Genomic DNA, 19,505 nt, shown 5'->3' with positions numbered 1-19,505 from the left:
TAGCAGACAGTGTGGTTTTGGGGATCCAAATACAGCGGGGAATATAATTATTTTATCCCCTGCAGATTTTGTAAGTTTGCCCACTTACAAAAGAAATTAAGGGTCTATAATTATTATCATAGGTGTATTTTAAATGATAGAGCCAGAATATCAGCCAAAAATCCAGAAAAAACAAATGATACAAACGTTAGAAATTGGTTTGTAGTTCAGTGAGTAAAAGTAGTATTTGATCCCCTACCAACCAGCAATAATTCTGGCTCCCACAGACTGGCTACAGTATGTGCTCATGTGGTACACAGATTAGTCCTCTCAATTTAAGAAGCTGCTCTAACGACAACTCATTATGTGTATAAAAAACACCTGCCCACAGAACCATTGTTAATACAATAGGCCACCATGGATTAAAATCCTGCAGCACTCGCAAGGTCCCCCTCCTCAAGAAGGCATATGTACAGGCCCCTTTGAAGTTTGCCAATGAACATCTAAATGATTCAGAGAAGGATTAGGAGAAAGTGCTGTGGTCAGATGAGACCAAAATTGACATCTTTGACATTAAACTTGACTCGCCGTGTTTGGAGGAAAAAAAATGCTGACTATGACCCTAAATACACCAACCCTACAGTCAAGCATGGAGGTGGAAACATCATGCTTTGGGGCGGTTTCTCTGCTAAAGGTATAGGCCAACTTTGCCCCATTGAAAGGCCAATGGATGGGACATGTATTGTAAAATCTTGAATGAGAACCTTCTTCCTTCAGCCAGAACACTGAAGATGGGTCATGGATGGGTCTCCCAGCATGACAATAACCCAAAACATACTGCCAAGGCAACAAAGGAGTGGCTCAAGAAGAAGCACATTAAGGTCAGACTGGCCTAGCCAGTCTACATGCCTTAATCCCTAGGGAGCTGAAACTTCGAGTTGCCAAACAACTGGCAAAAGAAAAAACTTAAGGATTTAGAGAAGATCTGTAAAGAAGAGTGGACCAAAATCCCTCCTAAAATGTGACCAAACCTGGTAACTACAACAAACATCTTACCCCTGTGCTTCCCAACAAGGGTTTCTCCACCAAGAACAAAATCATGTTTTGTTTGGGGTTGAAATACTTATTTTACTCACTGAACTGCAACTCAATTTATATCTTCTATTTGCATCATGTTTTTTTTTCTGGATTTTTGGTTGATAGTCTGTCTCTATCATTTAAAATTTCTTTGTAAGTGGGCAAACTTACATAATCTGCTTTTTAAATTCATCATAACGAATGTTCATATTTGTTTACGAAAAGTTAACTAACTTAATGAAAATTCACATTTCGTACGAATCCAAATTGAATTACGAACACGAATGACGAAATACAAATTAAACAGCTAATACGAAATGGAACGGAACTAAACAAATTTATTGACGGTGCACATGTCTAATTGTCACCAGAACATTTGTGGAAGATTGACCCCTACCTTTTGCTCTCATGACAACTCCAAATTTCTCCTTACTTTCTGTCTCAATGACAATTGTCACCATGACCAATAGAGAGGATGAAGGCTCGCTAGTAGTATTACAGACCACAATAATATAATTTAAAGTGGTTCTGCTCCTAAAAAAAAAAATATTAAAAGCCAGCAGCTACTAATATTGCAGCTGCTGACTTTTAATAAAATCACACTTACCTGTCCCAGGGCCCAGCGATGTCGGCGGCAGATGACGAGCTATCACTCGTCTCGCTGCTGCCCCCGCCGCCATCCTCTGTCAGGGAATCGGGAAGTGAAACATTGCAGCTTCACTGCCCGGTTCCCTACTGCGCATGCGCGAGTCACGCTGTGCGTCTCTTCTGGCCCCCCGCTGTGTCCTGGGAACTGTGTATTTCCCAGAACACAACGGGGGGGAGGCGGGGCGTCTGCGACGGTCTGCCCGGAAGTGGGTGCAAATACCTGGATTATCCAGGTAACTGCACCCCCCTCCCCCCTGAAAGGTGCCGATTGTGGCACCGGAGGGGGGGAGGGATCAGATTAGCGGAACTTCCCCTTTAGGGTGAAGAACCGCTTTAACGCTTCCCTACTCTATCCAAAACAATGTAAAAGAAAGGCAAAAACTTTTTTTTTCTTTTCATTTTGGATTGAGTCCATGAGAGTTATAACCCTTCTCAGGTAATTTTGCCATCTGTGTCCCATGGGGGAGATGTCTTTTTTCCTGTCCCATAGGCAAAATAGGAAGGGAAAGGAAATACCTTCAAAGTGAGAAAATCTCTGGTTGTCACTAAGGTTATCAGGACTGGTGTCCCCATTAGAAGATGTTCCCTCTATTCCTTTTCCAGGACATCCCAACATTTGGGATTTTCTTTCACTTCAGTGAGAACATTAAAAATGGCTAATAGAGAAGGTAAATCTCCCTAAGGGGGGCACAGACAGCAATAAAAACCTGACAAGTGTTCTAGCCCCTCTCCACAACCTTATAGATCCAAAGAAAAGGTTTTGCCTTCAGTTATACTTTAAAAATAAAATTTTGCCTTTGCATATACTGTAATACTCTCTGCACATTTCTTGGCCAACCTTTTATCTGGAGAACACAGCTATCATCTAGGAAAATCTATCCTAGCATCTATCAATCTATTTTTGCTTTATTTTGGTCTATTAAATATGCCATTCAAAATGTGTCTTAGAGCCGTTTAGTGCAAATAAAAAAAAAAAACTATGGATTCTGCCAGAAAACTAATACTGTCCTCTGCACGTTGCAGAGTTATCTCAAAACTATTTCATCAGGACTTTTTTTTTAGTACTATTACCCCCTATGTCAGAGTTCAGGAGAAGGGGAGGTGTTGTGTAGTCCTATATAAAGGACAACTTTGAGTTTGATTAATGACATTGACCTAACATGGCCATGATTTCACAACCATCTGTTCTCCCTTGCATATGTGCAGCTGTGGGGTACAGATTGACCTGGCCGCAGTTGACTGGGCAGCAGTGGAAGAGAGCAATAGCTTCCTTTTGGGTTTGGTCCAAACCCAGCTCTGAACTTGTATATTGTTGAGAAGCACAAGAGGTCTTAATGTTAGACATTTATGGACTGTTCCATGGAAGCGGTTACTGAAGAAGGGTGATGTTGTACAAAGCAGCATATGTTGGAAGACGAAGCATGGTTAAAGCAGAGTTCCGCCTATCTACAGACAGTTAGCGGTTGGATGGTAGGCTTGATTCTACTGCCAAAAGATCATTCCATGACCATGCACATTTTGAACTGGCCATGTACTGATGCTTATGGTTTCTCAATCCAACGGTAACCTGCCAGTGTGAACAAGATCCCTATGATGGGTTGACCTTGGCATGTCTGGAAATGTTGGAGACAATATAAACATAAACAGTCATTTCCCAAGTCAATTGTAACTTGCCAGATTTGACAATTGCATGTGATATCTGTAGGTTCCTTAATGGCCTATGAAATGTGCAGGTGATATATAAAATGGCAAAAAAAATCGTAAGCATAAAATTGGATAGAAACACAATAAAAAAAATAAAGATTGTAAGCTCTAACGAGCAGGGCCCTCTGATTCCTCTTGTACCAAATTGTAATGTAACTGTAATGTCTGCCCTCATGTTGTAAAGCGCTGCGCAAACTGTTGGCGCTATATAAAACCTGTATAATAATAATAATAAAAAAAAAAAATTACTGGCAAAAAAATAACCTAGAATCGGTCTTCTTTCTTATACGTAAGGATCAGCAGTTGTGTTTTGTTGGAGGTTGATCACTGGAGGATAGGATTTATGTATTCTGTTAAATCTCACATGGGCTTTACTTTCCTCTCTTCAGGCTTTCCATTATCCATCTTAAATAAATCAAACAAGTTGTACGGAGACAACATCTGCTTTTCATTCTTGTACGTTTACTCTATTCTGTCCACAAGTCTCACTAGTAACTGGTACTGCCCTTTGTTTAATACTCTGCGTGCTTCAAATTTCATGCTATCATTGGTATACTGGAAATTATATCGAACACAAAATAATTATTTTTGATGAAACAAATCTGAAGAATTACCAGCACTTACAACCTTTTGCCAGTTAGGCTTCCTTCAGAGATGCAGTCAGGAGCAGTAAAAGAGGGAGAATGAGCTGTGAAACAAGGGCGATTTTTTTTCTTCCTTGGCGCAGCAAAATTTAAAACCCTCGTCTCAAAGCGGCACATTCAGGTTAATGAGGCCGCAGCCCAACCATCCTAAAACCACGTGCAATGTGTGCGATTGTGATGGTGCAACCTTTTGGAGTGTTAAAACGTGGTAAGGAGGTGACATATTGCCTCCCAACCGCCTCTCCACCGTGGATTGCTTTTAAGAGGGACAGCAAGGGCCGCCGCACATGAGTAGGAGCTCTTAGGCAGATACCTCTCTGAGAACGAAGAGCAGGGATTAGTCTGCCTGCCATTGGTAGCCAGTGGTGGAAAAAAAGCCAGAACATCCTATGCCTCTGCTATGAGACTTGGAGGTAGGAGGGGGCCTCATCTGGAAGGTCGTTGAAGAAAATGTAACTATGAAGCCTGCAGTGTAGAAGAGCTGACCTTAGATGCATCAAAGCTTTATCGGTTTTGTTTAGCGGTCTTGGTAGTGTAGATTTATTGCCACCAGAAATTTTACTACAATCTTCTGTCCGGCCAAAAAGCACAAAGTTTTGATGACCGGCTTATTAAACCTTCTTCAAGCAAAGAAGTGCAGGCCATTTGGTTTTTACTGTACCCAAATTAAATTTTTTTTATTTTTTTTCATTTAGACAGAATGGCTGAATTGAATAATCATTGAGATTTTTTATGTTCTACTATATAAAAAGGAAAAAAGGGCAAACTACAAAAAAAATAAAAATAAAAAATAAAATAAAAAAAAAGCACCCCCAAAATGATCACCCTTTGCATAGTAGATGCTCCACGGTGATCTGCTTTTTTTGCCACAATTTCTTGGACATTAACAAACATACCAGTATTGAGGGGGTTAAAACAAGGAGCTTGGAAATGGTGCACTAGATACATAAAACGTACAGGTCATACACAGGGGGATCAGGAGGTGAAGGGGTTAATGTATGGGTCACATACCATGGGAGTATGGAGATGAAGGGGTTCATGTACAGATGTGCAGAATAATAGTAGATGAGCGACTATTTTACTGTACAGGTCAGATCAAGGACAGGATGGGGCCAACACACTTACTAAAGGCAAATCCATTGTGCACTACAATTGCACTGCAAGTGCACTTGGAAGTGTAGTCACTGTAGATCTGAGGGGGACATGCAAGTAAAAAACAAAACAAAAAAAAACAGCATTTTTAATTGTACATGATTGGATTATAGCAATCAGCAGAGCTTCCCCTCATTTCAGATCTTGCCCCCAATTCTACAGTGACTGTACTTTAAAGTGCACAGTGGATTTGCCTTTAGTAAATCAACCCCAGTGTTTCTCAACCTTTTTTCAGTCAAGGCACCCTTTGCAGTTCTGCACAATTTCGAGGCACCCCATTCTAAGGTGTAAACAATGAAACAAATAGTTTTACATAAGGAAGCAACATCCACGCACATAGGACACCTGATGTTACAAATTATTTATTCTTCCAAAGCAAATACTGTACACCTTTGCACACTGGTCCGGACTAGTAGTTAAATTTTTCTCTTTTCCCCAAGTTGTTTTTCCTCACTCAGCCAATGTGACCCCAGTGCTAACAGAGGTGCAAACAAGGATGCTGTCTAGGCGCCTGACGTCCTCCTTATCAACCAATGACATAATTGGCTGTTAGAATGACTGCAACTGAATGGTTGCAATTGTGCACAATGAAGACTTGTGGCTTTGTGTAACTAAATGGCAGGCTTGCTCCACCTGATGGCTTATGTACAATTTTTGGGCAATTTTTAGGCATTTTAAGGCCTGAAGGAACTTGAAGGTACGCTGGTTGAAAAAGGCTTGGCTAACATATACTGTAGAGGAGTGATGACAATGATTCTGGTAGTGTTTTTTTTTTTCTTCCACAGAGTGCTGGTTGTTAGAGCCGGTTCACACAGCGGGCGATGCGAGGCGACACGACTCGCCTCGCCTCGCTCTCGCAAGTCGCCCCCGTTCTGTACAATGGAACCGTTCTGAGAGGAGCGACTCGAGTCGCTCCGACTCAGAAAAAAGGTTCCTGTACTACTTTTGGGCGACCTCGGGGCGACTTGCATTGACTTCTATACAGAAGTCATCTGCAAGTTGCCGCTGAGGTCGCGGCGAGGCAAGTCGGAGTCGCCTCGCCTCGCCTGCAGTGTGAACCGGCCCTTACTGTATTAAGAACTTCATTTTCGTTTCACACAGCATTCACTGTATAAGGTTAAAGTGAAAGCGGCTGCTGTCTCTGTCCTCACTGGACAGATTGATAGCAGCAACAGGACTCAGGTCCCCCCAGGGAAAGTGGCTCTCTCTGTGTGTGGTGGAGGGGACCAGATGAAGGGACAGAGCCAAAAGCGCCGACAGGGCACCCCAGAAGAAGAGGATTGGGGCAGCTCTGTGCAAAACCATTAAACAGAACAGGCAAGTTTAGTATAGTAAAGTATAGTTTATTATTTTTTTTAAATGCGAACCTTTACAACCCCCTTAAAAGGCCTATATTTGGGTTATAGAGTAAACGTGTGCAGTAACACCAACGACTATGTAATTATATAAAATATTGTGCTGGTTATTATGCTACTACAAGTGTGGCCCCCTTGTTCTAAACAGGGGCTACTACTATGCAATTTAGTTTTTAGCTGGGCTGTAGTTAGTTCAGACTGATTGTATAGTTTTTCACTTGGTGTTTCCCTAAGCCTAAGTTGGCTTGTGATTTCTCACTGTTGCCAGTCACTGGTCATGGTTTGAGATTGCACAAACAAAACTAAGTTATCACTATTTATACTTCCTTCAGCCAACTCAGTACAAGGTTTAAGCCACTGATGCATGCTAGGGGATGGTAGAAATATTTGGAACAGGCTATGTGCTCACTCTTGCCCCGGGCTGAGGGCTGGGGAGGTGCTTCTGGATAAGGTTCTGCTGTTAGGCCCAATAGCCTGTTTTGAGGCCTACGGTGCTGAAGTGGCCCTGAAGCTGTTTGATTTGGACCTAAAGTTGATCTGTAAGTGATCTGCTACAGTATCTGTGACCCCTAACCCTCACTGTTCTGCAATAAAAATTGAGAAAGAGCGAATGTGACTGGCGTCAAATATCTTTTCTTGGGTCCCCCCCATTTTAGCCATGGACTCAGCCCTGTGGTGAACTGCTAGCCCTGCTATCCTGTCAGAGGGGTGTTAGACAATGTTTATTTTTTTAATAGCCTATGCCATTTAGCATTTGCTGCCTGTAGCAATGGGAAGACTTAAAATTGACATGAAGGCCTAGAGACGTGGGATCTAATATGTAGAAAGAGACAAATAGGATGAGGACGGAATAGTATGGTAATCTTCCTAGACAAATTATTCCCAGGTCTGGTGTACCAACTATGCTGTCAGCTCTTCTATTGCCTGTCCTTGAGTTTCTGTAGGTGCCACAGTGAGAGGTTTCTGGGGGGGGGGCCATCAAAATACTGCAATGGGGCCCCGTTAACTGTAGTTATGCACCCAGTACCAACAGGACTTACCAGCTTTGGGAACTCACCCAAAGAACTAAAATGCAGTTTTCCCTGAACCCAGCAAGTCTTCTACTCATCTGTCCCCAATTCAGGGATAAACAACCACTAAGGCAATGAAACAGAGACAGATGGGTAAAGGCTGGAGGTAGATTCCTTTTGGCAAATTGTTTTAAGTTAATCAAAAATAGGAAGACTTTTTTTATTTATTGCGATGCCTACAGAGAGAAATAACGAAACCAGCCAGTAAAATTGGACAACAACCTACCTGACCCCAGCAAACACCCCCTAGACAAGCATTATGTGACAAAGAGGTTTCTATGGTTTTGCCTCAAGTGCTCCCCTACCTTCCCCATAGGCCAGACGTGCACATTCATCAATGTTTGTAGAACAATCCATCAAACCTAGAGTCTGCAGATAGCTTCACATTGAGCAATGATGTTGGTTTCATGGAGAATTAAAATGTTTTAAATATTTCAAGTCTGAGCAACAACCTCTATATAGCCATTAGCTTCATATTTCCATTTGTATGAGTAGAGGCCAAAAGTTTTTTTTTTAGAACAAGGAGATTGTGTCCTTTTTTAATGCAGGAAGATCACATAGTGAGCAACATAAAACACAAAACCACAAGGAGGAAATGGTAGACACAGAGCACTGCACGAGGACAAACCTAAAAATTAATCAAAAGCAGTTTAAACACCGATAGTTGGACATCTGGTGCTGACAAACATAAGTGGAGTGACTGAGAAACACAGAAGACAACAAGAGATAAGAGTAAATTGCTCCATGCTGGAGGCAGTGTTTGGTTACTCAATTGCAAAGGGTTTATTTTTCCTCCTGATTGGTAAAATGTCAGCTAAAGTTTAACTAAAGACAGTCTCTACCATGAAAAATAAAGGAGGAGGAAATATACTAACCATCCCCTTTGACCTGACTTTAGAGGAACCCTGGGGACCGGACCTGGCATACTATAAGAGAAACAAAGAGTTTTCTGCTGAAAATAAATATTGTCCTTTTATACTTTATAGTTCACACATTCTCATGCCTCGTAGCCAAAAACGAATCAAGAGCTATCTAGAGGTTGTTTTATGACAACTTACTTTCCAGCCATATTGGGATTTAATTCCCCCAATTGGACAGCTGTAGCTTTTCAATAAGATTATTTGTGTTTCAGTTTACGGTTTGAGGGTTCTTGTATTAGACTAGTTATAACAGTTTGACAAAGAACAAATGACATTATTTAGACAAATGTAAATATATTTATTTTCTTAATTTATTTTTGGCTAGGATGTGAAAAAAAATAAAAAAAAAATAACACACTTCAGTAGCAAAAATATAGTACATGGGATTTTAAAGGGCTACTTTGGTATCATAATTGTATTTTTTTTTTTATTTTTTATTTTTTAGTAGCCGGAAATTAATGTAAAACCCAAAAGTTAAGATAAATAAAAAATTGTAAAAATGTAAGCTCAACTTCAGGCACAGTGTTTTTTTAAACCTAATATTTGCTATGGCTCATGTTTAATCCAACTGATTTTTTTATTATTTAATAGCCGTTCCTCTGTTTCACACAGGCTCCAGCTTGTATAAGAGCAGTGTGAACAGCAAGCTTTGAAAAATCATTAGCAGAGTTTTCAGAAAGCTTTCTTGAAGCTTTTAAAGCACCATTTGGCTCCAGTTTGTAAATGTTGAACACAGATCCTAATGGGAGTGCTGATTGTCACTTTAAATAGGCTGCTAGCAGGCTTCAGCACTTGCTTGCGAATCTTCACTCTCTCAATCAGCATTGACTATTTTTAATACTTAAGCTGTTAGCATTTGTAAATAAAGAGGTTCCACATGGGGGGAAAAAATATTCAAATTCATCAGCTACAAATACTGTAGCTGCTGACTTTTAATATATGGACACTTACCCATCAAGGAAGCCCGCAATATCGGCAACTCGGCCAATTTTCAGATCGGCTGCCATTGCCACTAAGGGAAACCGGCAGTGAAGCATTTTGGCTTCACAGTTGGGTTCCTCCTGGTTTTCATGCCTAGGCAAATTATACCATACATCCCAGGAGTCTTCAGGAGGGGAGGGAGGGTTCTGAGCTCAGCCAATGCCTGAGCCTAAGGGCAGATGCATTCCGGGAAGTAAATGCTACATGAATCATCTGCCCTTACTCAAGATGGTCACTGACAGAAGTGCCAGGGGGTGTTTTTCAAAATGAATTTTCAGCAAAATAAAGCATGGAGACAGGATGGGGGAGTTTACTTTGAATATTAACAATGAATTCAATAGTGTTTTTGGTTTGTGGTGCTCCAATGCATTGAAGTTTCACTTTAAAGTGGCAATCAACACTCCTATTAGGAGCTGGAAGAAAGACTCCTTGTGCTTTCTGGTTCCAGCCCGGTTGAGCTTAGAAGCAGCTATTAAAGTAAAAAAATTACTTCTGGATTAAATGTGTGTTATAGAAAATATATAAATTATTATTATTATAATAAGGTTTTTAAAAAATAAAACAGTGTCTGGAGTTGGGTTTTAAAGGACAACTGCACCTGAAACAGTTGTCCCTTAATTAACCCCCAACCTCTTGAGTGCAACCTACCCAGTGAAATACCCAAAGTACTAAATAGGGCCATGATGCTCATGCACAGGAAGGGAAGAACCAGGTAGGTATGTTTCTAATACATCTAAGCAAGTGTAGCGCCAGATGGGGCCACGCAGTAAAGCTCACTGGAATGAGGACAATAAATATGTTACCAGGTAGGCTCCACTCAGGGTAGTGTGGGGATAGATTAAAGGACAACTGTACCAAATGTATAGTTGTCCTTTGAAGTAAGCTTGGGCATTGTCCTAGCTGGGAAAAGTGACAAGTGCACTTTAATGGCCAGCAGCTTATACTTACTTTCCAAAAAGAGGAAACACAGGCTTGGAGCTTACACAGGGCTGAGTCCTTTAAAAGGGATAGTTCAATTTTACCTAAAAACTGCCCGTGCAAATAAGGGACATCTGGAGGTAAAAACAAGCTGTGCAGCTCTGACTAAACTTCAATAGTGCCCTTGCTATCGGTGTAGGCCATTTACATACCCCATGAAGCCTGACGGGGAAAGTTCTAGGACCTTGCTAAGAGAAGCCTAGCTGTTACTGTTCACCTTCACCATCAGAGGCACTCTCTCTTTTCTGATGCAGTAGCTCTGAGTTCAGCAATTGAGAGCTCCCTCCTCTGATGCTGAAAGTGAAGAGTACCAGCTAGGCATCACTTAGTGATGCACAATGTGTTTTTATTATCTACAGATGGTCCTTATCTGCCTAGGTAGTGTTTTGGTAATGGAAAACGAACCCTTTAACCCCGCTCCCGAGTGATAGAACTGAGTGCTTGAGCAGCCAATAGTGTTGGACTCAGGCATATTCGGTATCATCATCCCAACCCACCTGAGCAGTCCCTCCAGAAAGCCAACACTGCACACCACCAATCATAGGCAGTGTGGCATTTCCCAGTCTGTGCAGCTGTGGACTGGGAAATTTCTCGCTGCCTATGATTAGCGGTGTGCAGTGTTGGCTTCCTGGCGGGCTTGCTCAGGTGGGTTGGGACTACAATCCAGAACATGCCTGAGCCCAACACTAGCAGCCAATCAACAATTAGTCGCCACATGGGCGGAAGAAGAGCGAGTCACAGGCTCCTCCATAACCAAAGATAAGTGAAGTCAAATAAGAGCAGCAGGAAAGGGAAGTGTAGTGGGGAAATGTAGCACAACTATAAACCACTGGAGGGTCTGCAATTAAAGTGAACCCGTTAAGAGAAATTTCCTAAAATGGGACACAGCATTAGAGAAAACAGAGTTTAAGTAATCTCTACTTTATACAAAACATAATGCTTTGGAAGGGTTCCCACATTTTGTACATAAATGCTATTAAATGTACAGTAGAAGGACTCCACATAAAGATTGGGTGGTGAGGTAGGAGGACCTATAAAATGAAATATGTATAAATCAAAGGACAAATGCACATGAAACAAACATATAACATACATATATAGAACATATAAACAGATAGACAAGGGTAGTCAACAAGCAAGAGATGGAGTTAATGTAAAAGAAACACAAAATGAAGCGAGTGTACATGGTCATTATTGTTGATTAGTCATTAGAGGTCTCTCTTCACAGCCATGCAAGATTAGTTCTTTATAAGCATTTGTATAGTCAGCAGCTCTGGGGTAATACAGCTACTACTGCAACTTCCTACTCATTGGATTACCTTTACATAGGCTATACTCCCTTCAGTCCATCATGAATGCTGCTGCCAAACTCATCCACCTTACCAACTGTTCAGTATCTAGTACCCCTCCCTGCCAATCCCTCCATTGGCTTCTACTTACCCAACAAATAAATTTCAAAGCACTAACAACTTCTTACAAAGCCATCCACAACTCTTCCCCCAGCTACATCACAAAATATAATTCAAACTACTCTCTTGGTCCTCCCAAGACCTCCTGTTCTTTAGCTCCCACATAACCTCCTCCCATGATCGCCTCCAGGACTGCTCCCGAACTTCTCCCTACCCCAGTCTGTCCGACAACCTCCTAATCTATCCATCTTTAGATGGTCCAATGAAAACCCTTCTGTTTAAAGAAGCCTATCCCCTTTCTAACTAATACACTGTTTTTAATTTCTCTATCAACTTATGCCCCACAGTTATTACCTTTTTATATCACTTTACCCTCTCTCTTAGATTTCAAGCTCTAATGAGCAGGGCCCTCTGATTTTTCTTGTACCAAGTTGTACTCACGAATGTACTAACAGGGATTGCCACATGCAGTTGTTGCCCGCCTGGCTCCTATCCTTGGATAGGAGCTGGGCAGGCAACTATACTGCTCATCTTGTGAGTTACAGCATCTCCACAATATAAAATAAATAATGAAACCTACAGGGTGAGTGGGAGTCCTAAATATTGGCCACAAAAGCCCAGCCAAAGGATCTTACCAATATAATCTATGAGATTTAGGAAATTGAAGATGGTTTAGCTCTTTACCAGAAACAGAGGCCAGTATAACAGTTTTGGGTAGACAAACTTTTTAAATACTAAACCACCCATTTGGTTTATACAAGTCTAAAAGCTACCAGCGATATAAAAGAGAAAGACGAACTACACTTCAAATCAATCCTTCTCCTCCAGTAGAAACCAGTTTCAAACTTTCAAATGAGCTCATCTAATGTTGTAGCTGTAGATGGACAAACCTACTTTTTACATTCATCACATAATAGAAAGTATAGAAAAGATACCCCAAAACCATATAGTTTATAGAAGCGCAGGAAGTATATTGTATTCAATAATAGTACTGATGATCTTAAATGTTTCATGACCGTAACGAAAATGTTTAGAAAAAAAATTATATTTTTGTGAGCATTATAAGTGAATAATAAACAATCAGATATGTGTGTGTGCGCTTTTGCTTAACTGTGTCAACCAAAACTTAGATAAAATTGTAAATAGGCAACTTGCATTTGTACCTTTAACATTATTTTTATGCAAGACACAAATGTCACCCGAGTCAAAAAAAATTCGAATTGGATTCAAAGTTAAGCGAATCCTGTGTAAAACCATTTATAAATAGACCCTTCAGTCTAATTGCTCAACTTCAAACTTGTTTAAGGATACCATATATGTGCAGTGCAAAAAGTTCTTATGTAGGTCTATAGGTTATGATAGGGTGGCTGTTAAAGTTATATATTTATTTGAGAGTGTGTTTGGAATTTTTAAACTATTTTTTTTACATTTTTGCTTGAATTATGTTAATGTGCCCATTATTGTCATAAAGAAGCTGACAAACTATGTTTAGGTATATAAGGGTAGTGACAGATGCATTTTATAAGGACATCAATAGACCAGGTTTACGCCTGTGCTGCATACTGAAGATAGAGAGTGGGGACAAAGGAGTCCACAATCTCCTTAATCTTGGCATGTGCTGCGATATAATGCTTATTCACAGAAAATGGATGAGATTCATGTTCATCCATCCTAAAGATTCTCCTGTAAAAGTAGATGATGCAGCCTCCTTGTCCTAAACAGGGGCTACTATGTAGATTTCGTTTTTGGCCGGGCTATAGTTAGCTCAGACTGATTCTATAGTTTTTTTCACGTGGTTTTTCCCTAAGCTTAAGTTGGCTTGCGATTTCTCACCGTCGCCAGTAGCCATCACTGGTATAACTGGTCATAGTATGAGATTTCACAAACAAAACGAAGTGATGAATATTTATATTTTCTTCAGCCAATCCAGAAGGCAGTTACTGCCACTAGTGCATGCTGGGGGATGATATAAATATTTGAAACAGACCATGTTCTCTCTATCTTTCCCTGGGCTGAGGCCTAGGGAGGTGCTGCTGTATGGAGATATGCTATTAGGCGTAATTGCCTGTTTTGGGGCCCAACAGGTGCTGAACTGGTCCGGAGCAAGCTGTGCCAAGAAGGAGACCGGGGGTGGGGGGGGGCGGTTGTTGCTGGAGAGAGCCAGGGAGAAGGCTGGTCTCCCAGAAGGGCCTGGTGACTCGGAGGACGCACTGAAATTTGGGAAGGTGCTCACAGTGTTGCCGGGTCAACTTAAAGGTTCTGACACTGTAAAGCTGGACACTGATCTAGAGAGTCTGTAAGTGATCTGCTATGGTATCTGGGAACCCTATACTTCACAACCTTATTGTTCTGTAATAAAAACTTTAAAAAAGACAAAACGTGACTTGTGCCCAATATCCTCTCTCGGTCCCCCTATTTTAACCATGGACTCAGCCCTGGGGTGAAATGCTAGCCCACCTCTGGCCTCCAGAGGTTATATTCTGCCTTTGGGGTGTCAAATGGATGCTACAAAGATCACACCAGGAACTGGACTGCAGACAATATTAAAGATATGGAGCCTTCAGGTAAGGGGGAGGTCACTATTTAGGTTTGTAGAAAGTATCAGGCCACTTATACAGTAGTGAGCTTGCATGTCCTCTCCTCTTGCATGACAATATTGCATTGGATCGCAACTGTTTTAGTTTAAAATGTCAGCTTTTCTTACAGGTCTCTGTAGTTCCATGTACCCTATCCTCAACTCAGCGCAATCCTAAAGTAGACACTTGCCATTAAAATAACATTTTAAAAAGAGAATTCAAAACTCTTCTCGTGTCAATCACGTGGTCAGTTCTGTTGTCCATGACAAAGGTAAAAAGGCAGCGTTCGGTCAGAGCCATTAACTTTCTAGTTATGCTTTATTGTCAATTTACTAAGAATAGACCATATGACTATTGCCTTAGCTGTGGTTGAGTGAGTTGCCAGAGGATTTTAGAACTTCCACAATTACAGTATACATTTTTCTGATCCTTAACTAGAAGTTAGATAATTCAGTTAAAAAATGCAATTTGGACAGCACAGCTCCTGTCTAGCATGGAGGAGATTTACTATAACTAACTTACTATCCCATAGAGCCGGGTAAGTGAGAGGAAGCCCCTGCAAATCAAGAGAATCCTTTTGGGCCCCCCAGGTCACCAGAACTAGTTTTGAAATTGGAAGATTTCCCTACTATTACTTTTCTGGGGACAACCCAAACTTTGGGATTTTCCTTTACTTTCAATGAGAATGGTTAACAGGACAAACTGGTCTCTGGTGGAAGCTGCCTTTGCACATGCCTGCCTTTGAAGCACTGAACTAGAATATGTCCCAGGAGGCCACAGGGTAAATTATTCTACTAAAGACTAGGCCTTACAAATTCTGATGACGACCCCAATTCTAGCCGTGCAATTTTAAAAACGTTAAAAAAAAAAAAAAAAAAAAAATCGACCATAAAAGGTTTTCCGATTCATCACCCAGTCCAAGAGGAAACCCAAGTTTTGTCATTATAAGGAAACCCTGGCTTTAAAGTTAATAACAATATCAAAGCATTTACATAATATGCAAAACAGCCAATATATAATATCAAGCAAACAAGCTGTTTTGCTGCCATGCAGGATTTCCCGATATTTCAGGAATTAAACAGGCTGGTTAATTTACTGCGACCATAAATATTTCATAAAAACAGGCATTGCAGAATTGAAGCATTAATGAACTAATAATGCAGCTTGCTGTCCAGGCAGAAGGCAGTATTTCCCATGGCCGCCGGATTCTCCCCTTCATTCTCCTATAAGGCCATACTGACATGAAAGGGAGAGTCTGGAGGTTATGGGCAAGAGCAGTTTTTCAATATTTTAGAGCAATTTGCTATGGGTCTTCTTGCATCTCTAGACCCAATTATTTAAATGTAGCAAAGTGAATGGACACCATGTTGATTTCTTGGACCTCTAACCACATCTGAGTTCTTTTACATCATGTATAAGATCATCTGAAATGACCTTCAGGTAAAACATCAGGGAATATCTCTGGTTAGCCAAAGCAAGGCTAACATCAGTTGGAATTAAGACTAGTAGAATGTCAACACTAAAATCTGTAAAATATTATTTTTAATAACTAAAAAGGCAAACTTAAATTTTTATAGTTTTGAATAGAGGGGGATTAGAACCCCTGTCATGTTTTTATTGCCAACTGTGTCTCCATTAGGGAGATTCATAATCTTTACATATCTGGTTTACCATCATCACCAAAAATGTAAGAAAATCCTACATTTTGAGTTGACACCACAACATGAAGAGAGGGGAAAACTTCCAATAATAGGGGCAATAGTTCTGATGACAACCAGGGATTCATATACTTTCCCCTCGCTTCCTGTTTTGGCTATGGGACAGGAAGTAAAGGGAGATATCCCGCATGAGACACAGATAGAAATAAACCAACTGGATACTTTACTCCATCCAAAATGAAAAAAAAAAAAAACCCCAAAAATATTTTGCCTTTAGCTATACTTTAACACATTTAAGCTTCAAATTGTTTTCAGATAGAAAAGGGGAAGATGCATTGATAAGGTGAACTGTACAGAAGAGACAAAAAAAATAAGAAGGAAAACAATTTGAAATATGGAACCTATTTTGAAAAAAATAAAAAAAAAAGGACATAACAAGAACATGAAGAATAGTGGAACATTTGCCAACAATTACAGCTCCACTAGGTATGCATACAGCCTGGCTAAACCCGGTACAGAGCAAATAGTCTCTCTCTGCCAACTCCTACTGTGTTTTTCTGCAACATACATCCTTCGTTTAAAAGGATCACTTTACACAAAAGTGGTGTTCATGTTATAGGTGTAGCCTGGAGGGGTTAGCCAATCGCCTAGCTTCTTCGTATTACTTCAATATAACAGTGAGCTCTGCCCGCTATAATTCTGAACTTTGATCCTGCCCTCCTAAGAGTTTTTTGTATCCCTCCTGCCTTTGAATGTTCCAGCTCATCTGTTAATATTCTCCGTAATAAAAAATATATTTAAAAAATCCAGCAGGCATGGTGGGAGCTTCTCAAAGGCTACAACAGGTATGCAGACCAGGGAACTCACCAACACAGATATATCAATTTTTTTAGTGAACTGGCCCTCCAAAATGTAAAACAACTCAGATGTTCTTTAAAGTAACTTGCAACAAGTAAATCAGTGCTTGATACATGAATATAAATTTAATATATAAAAAGTCAAATTGGACTTACATTGCAGCTTTCATCGTTGTCTGGCCGGTGGGGAATGATAAAAGACATAACGGATAATCTGCCATCGCAATTGTCGGCTGGCTGGTTATAATCCAAGCAGCTGGTGACTATACAGAAGTAGTGTGTTGGGACTGGTATTGATCCATCTACGAAACTGATGAAGAGAAACAGTAAGTTAGTAAAGCCTTGTTCCTACAAGGTCAGGTAGTACAGGATACAGTAAAACCCCATGCACACACCATCAAAACAACAACAAAATATGCAGAAAAAAATAAAACTTGCCATACATGGTCTAATCCATTACCCTAATCTAATCCTTAGACATATAAACACAAAGTGCAACTCCAGACACTTTTTTTGGATAATGTGGGGATTGGCAAGAATCCTCGGTCAAAGTTAGGCCCTGTCCACACAGGCTGTCCGATCAGGTCCCTGATCGGACACGCCAGTCTCCTTTATGGAGCAGGGGACGTCAGTAGACACATGTCCACCGATACCTGCTGCCTTCCAATCCTGTCCATAAAAAAAAAACAGACGGATGGTGGTCCTATTTTTTTTCTGTCCGGTGGATCGGATGGCATCGGATCCATCCAAATTCTCCATAGAGAACAGCAGGACTGGGTCCGTGTCCACTCTGCACAGCAGAGCAGACATGGACCTGTCATCCACCTGCTCAGCGGGGATCAGAAGAGCGATCCCCCATTGAGCAAGTGGCTTCCGTAAAGCTGAGGCGCACATGTGAAAGCGGGCTTGAGCTACCACTTGAGGCCTTGTTTGGCAATTTTCCCTGATTTCCTGTCCAACTAGAGAGAAAGTGTCTGTCCAGTGGGGACACAATGCAATAAAAAAAATTACGGGGATTCTCATCTCTCTTTTTCTTTTTTTTTTTAATAAAGGAGAGGAGCCATTTTTGACCCTCCTGGTGATTTTCTATCACTTCCTGATCTGATTAAACAACAAATCAAAACAAAGAAAAAAATGTATTGTCTGTAGATACAATTTAAACTATTCTGGAGTTTTTGCTTTGGACAACTATCGATGGCAGACCACTTATTTTTCAAGTAGAGGTTTCCTTTATTAAAAAACAAAAAAAAAACACAAAAAACAACAAAAAAAGCCAATTTATAAACATACGTTTTGATTTTGTCAGAAGTATCATATAAGCCATCATAGTCATAGTCGAATATTGGGCCAGTAATGACGTTGATTCCATTTCTTTCTGATGCGTATCGCTTTACCAGGACCCTCTGGAAATGGTTCCAGATCTCTAACAAAAGCAAAACAAAAACATAAATTAATTCACATCTGTATATTTCCACTCCTTATGGTCCATCTATAATGAGCCGTTTAGATTTCTATTTCTTATTGCAGTCCAATGCCAGTCAAAAGCTAGTAGTAGTCACATTCTGGACTCTGTAAGGCTGAAGACGTTTTGCAGCTCATCCAAACCACTTCTTTAGTTCCTGTAGCTTGGATAAACTATAAAATGCATTCAAGGAAAAAATGTCCAGTGCATCCATATGTGAAAAACAGAAGTTCTTTGAGGTTTTCAAGGAAGAAAGGGAGATTGAATCCCAATGCAAACAGCAGAGATCATATGAGCGAAGGAATCCACCACAAATTATGAAAAGGCTTACCGGAGCGAGTGGACACAATAAAGGCATATACCCCATTAGTCAACCAAGCAGGAGGTGTAATCAAACCAATGGGAGGAGCTTCCACACCGCTAGTGTCGGTCACAATGGGAGGTGATCCTTGGGTCCTTGATGTAACTTGGTCCCGTGATGATTAGATGGACTCAGCAGGTAGCAGACCAGAGGCACACACAATACCCGGATGGTACTTAGATGATTATATCCAAGAAAAACAGAGAAACTCCACATAGTGTAAATTAGTTATACTAGTGTTCCAAAACCAGTCCTCAGATACCATTAAAGGCTCACCTTTAACACAGTATATTTTATTGCGGTACTGCAAGTTTAATGCCATATAGTTCTGTGCATTACTGCAAGTATAATGTTGTATATTTAATTGCGTTACTGCATGTTTAACGCCATATAGCTGTGTGCGTTACTGCACGATTGACGCAGTATATTATAATGTATCCGTGGAGTGGAGTGTATCTGTGTCGTGAATACTCAAATTAAAGTGCACCAAACACCACTTTCCATTGGTTAAAGTGCATCCACATACACATTTACACATCTTTATTACATTTTGGTAATAAGCACCCCCCTCATGTCTGGGAGAACAAGGCGGAGAGGCTGACGTTCCCATGGCACTGTAAGGGGGCCAGTAGCGTATATGTGTCCACAGGCAAAGGTGGACGTGGTCAGTCCTC

The 19,505-nt window shown here is 40.7% G+C and overlaps 1 protein-coding gene across 15 annotated transcripts in view; it reads right to left on the bottom strand.

Annotated features, from left to right (window-relative positions):
* ENPP2 (ectonucleotide pyrophosphatase/phosphodiesterase 2) overlaps positions 1 to 19,505 on the bottom strand; it is a 188,903-nt gene that overhangs the window by 7,422 nt on the left and 161,976 nt on the right. For 10 of the 15 annotated variants that reach the window (XM_077493256.1, XM_077493255.1, XM_077493261.1 and 7 more), the window contains 3 exons: positions 18,299 to 18,431; positions 17,165 to 17,318; positions 8,505 to 8,555 (listed from right to left, as the gene is read on the bottom strand). In XM_077493256.1, the coding sequence (XP_077349382.1) occupies positions 8,505 to 8,555; positions 17,165 to 17,318; positions 18,299 to 18,431 (338 nt within the window). The remainder of the gene's footprint in view (positions 1 to 8,504; positions 8,556 to 17,164; positions 17,319 to 18,298; positions 18,432 to 19,505) is intronic. The other 5 variants (XM_077493257.1, XM_077493263.1, XM_077493269.1 and 2 more) reach the window with 1 other exon arrangement.

The sequence above is a fragment of the Lithobates pipiens genome, unplaced genomic scaffold, assembly GCF_037356315.1.
Source record: "Lithobates pipiens isolate NorthernLeopardFrog02 unplaced genomic scaffold, aLitPip1_a1.2 Scaffold_19, whole genome shotgun sequence".
Lineage (NCBI taxonomy): Eukaryota > Metazoa > Chordata > Amphibia > Anura > Ranidae > Lithobates > Lithobates pipiens.
This window is presented reverse-complemented; position numbering and strand designations above follow the sequence as displayed.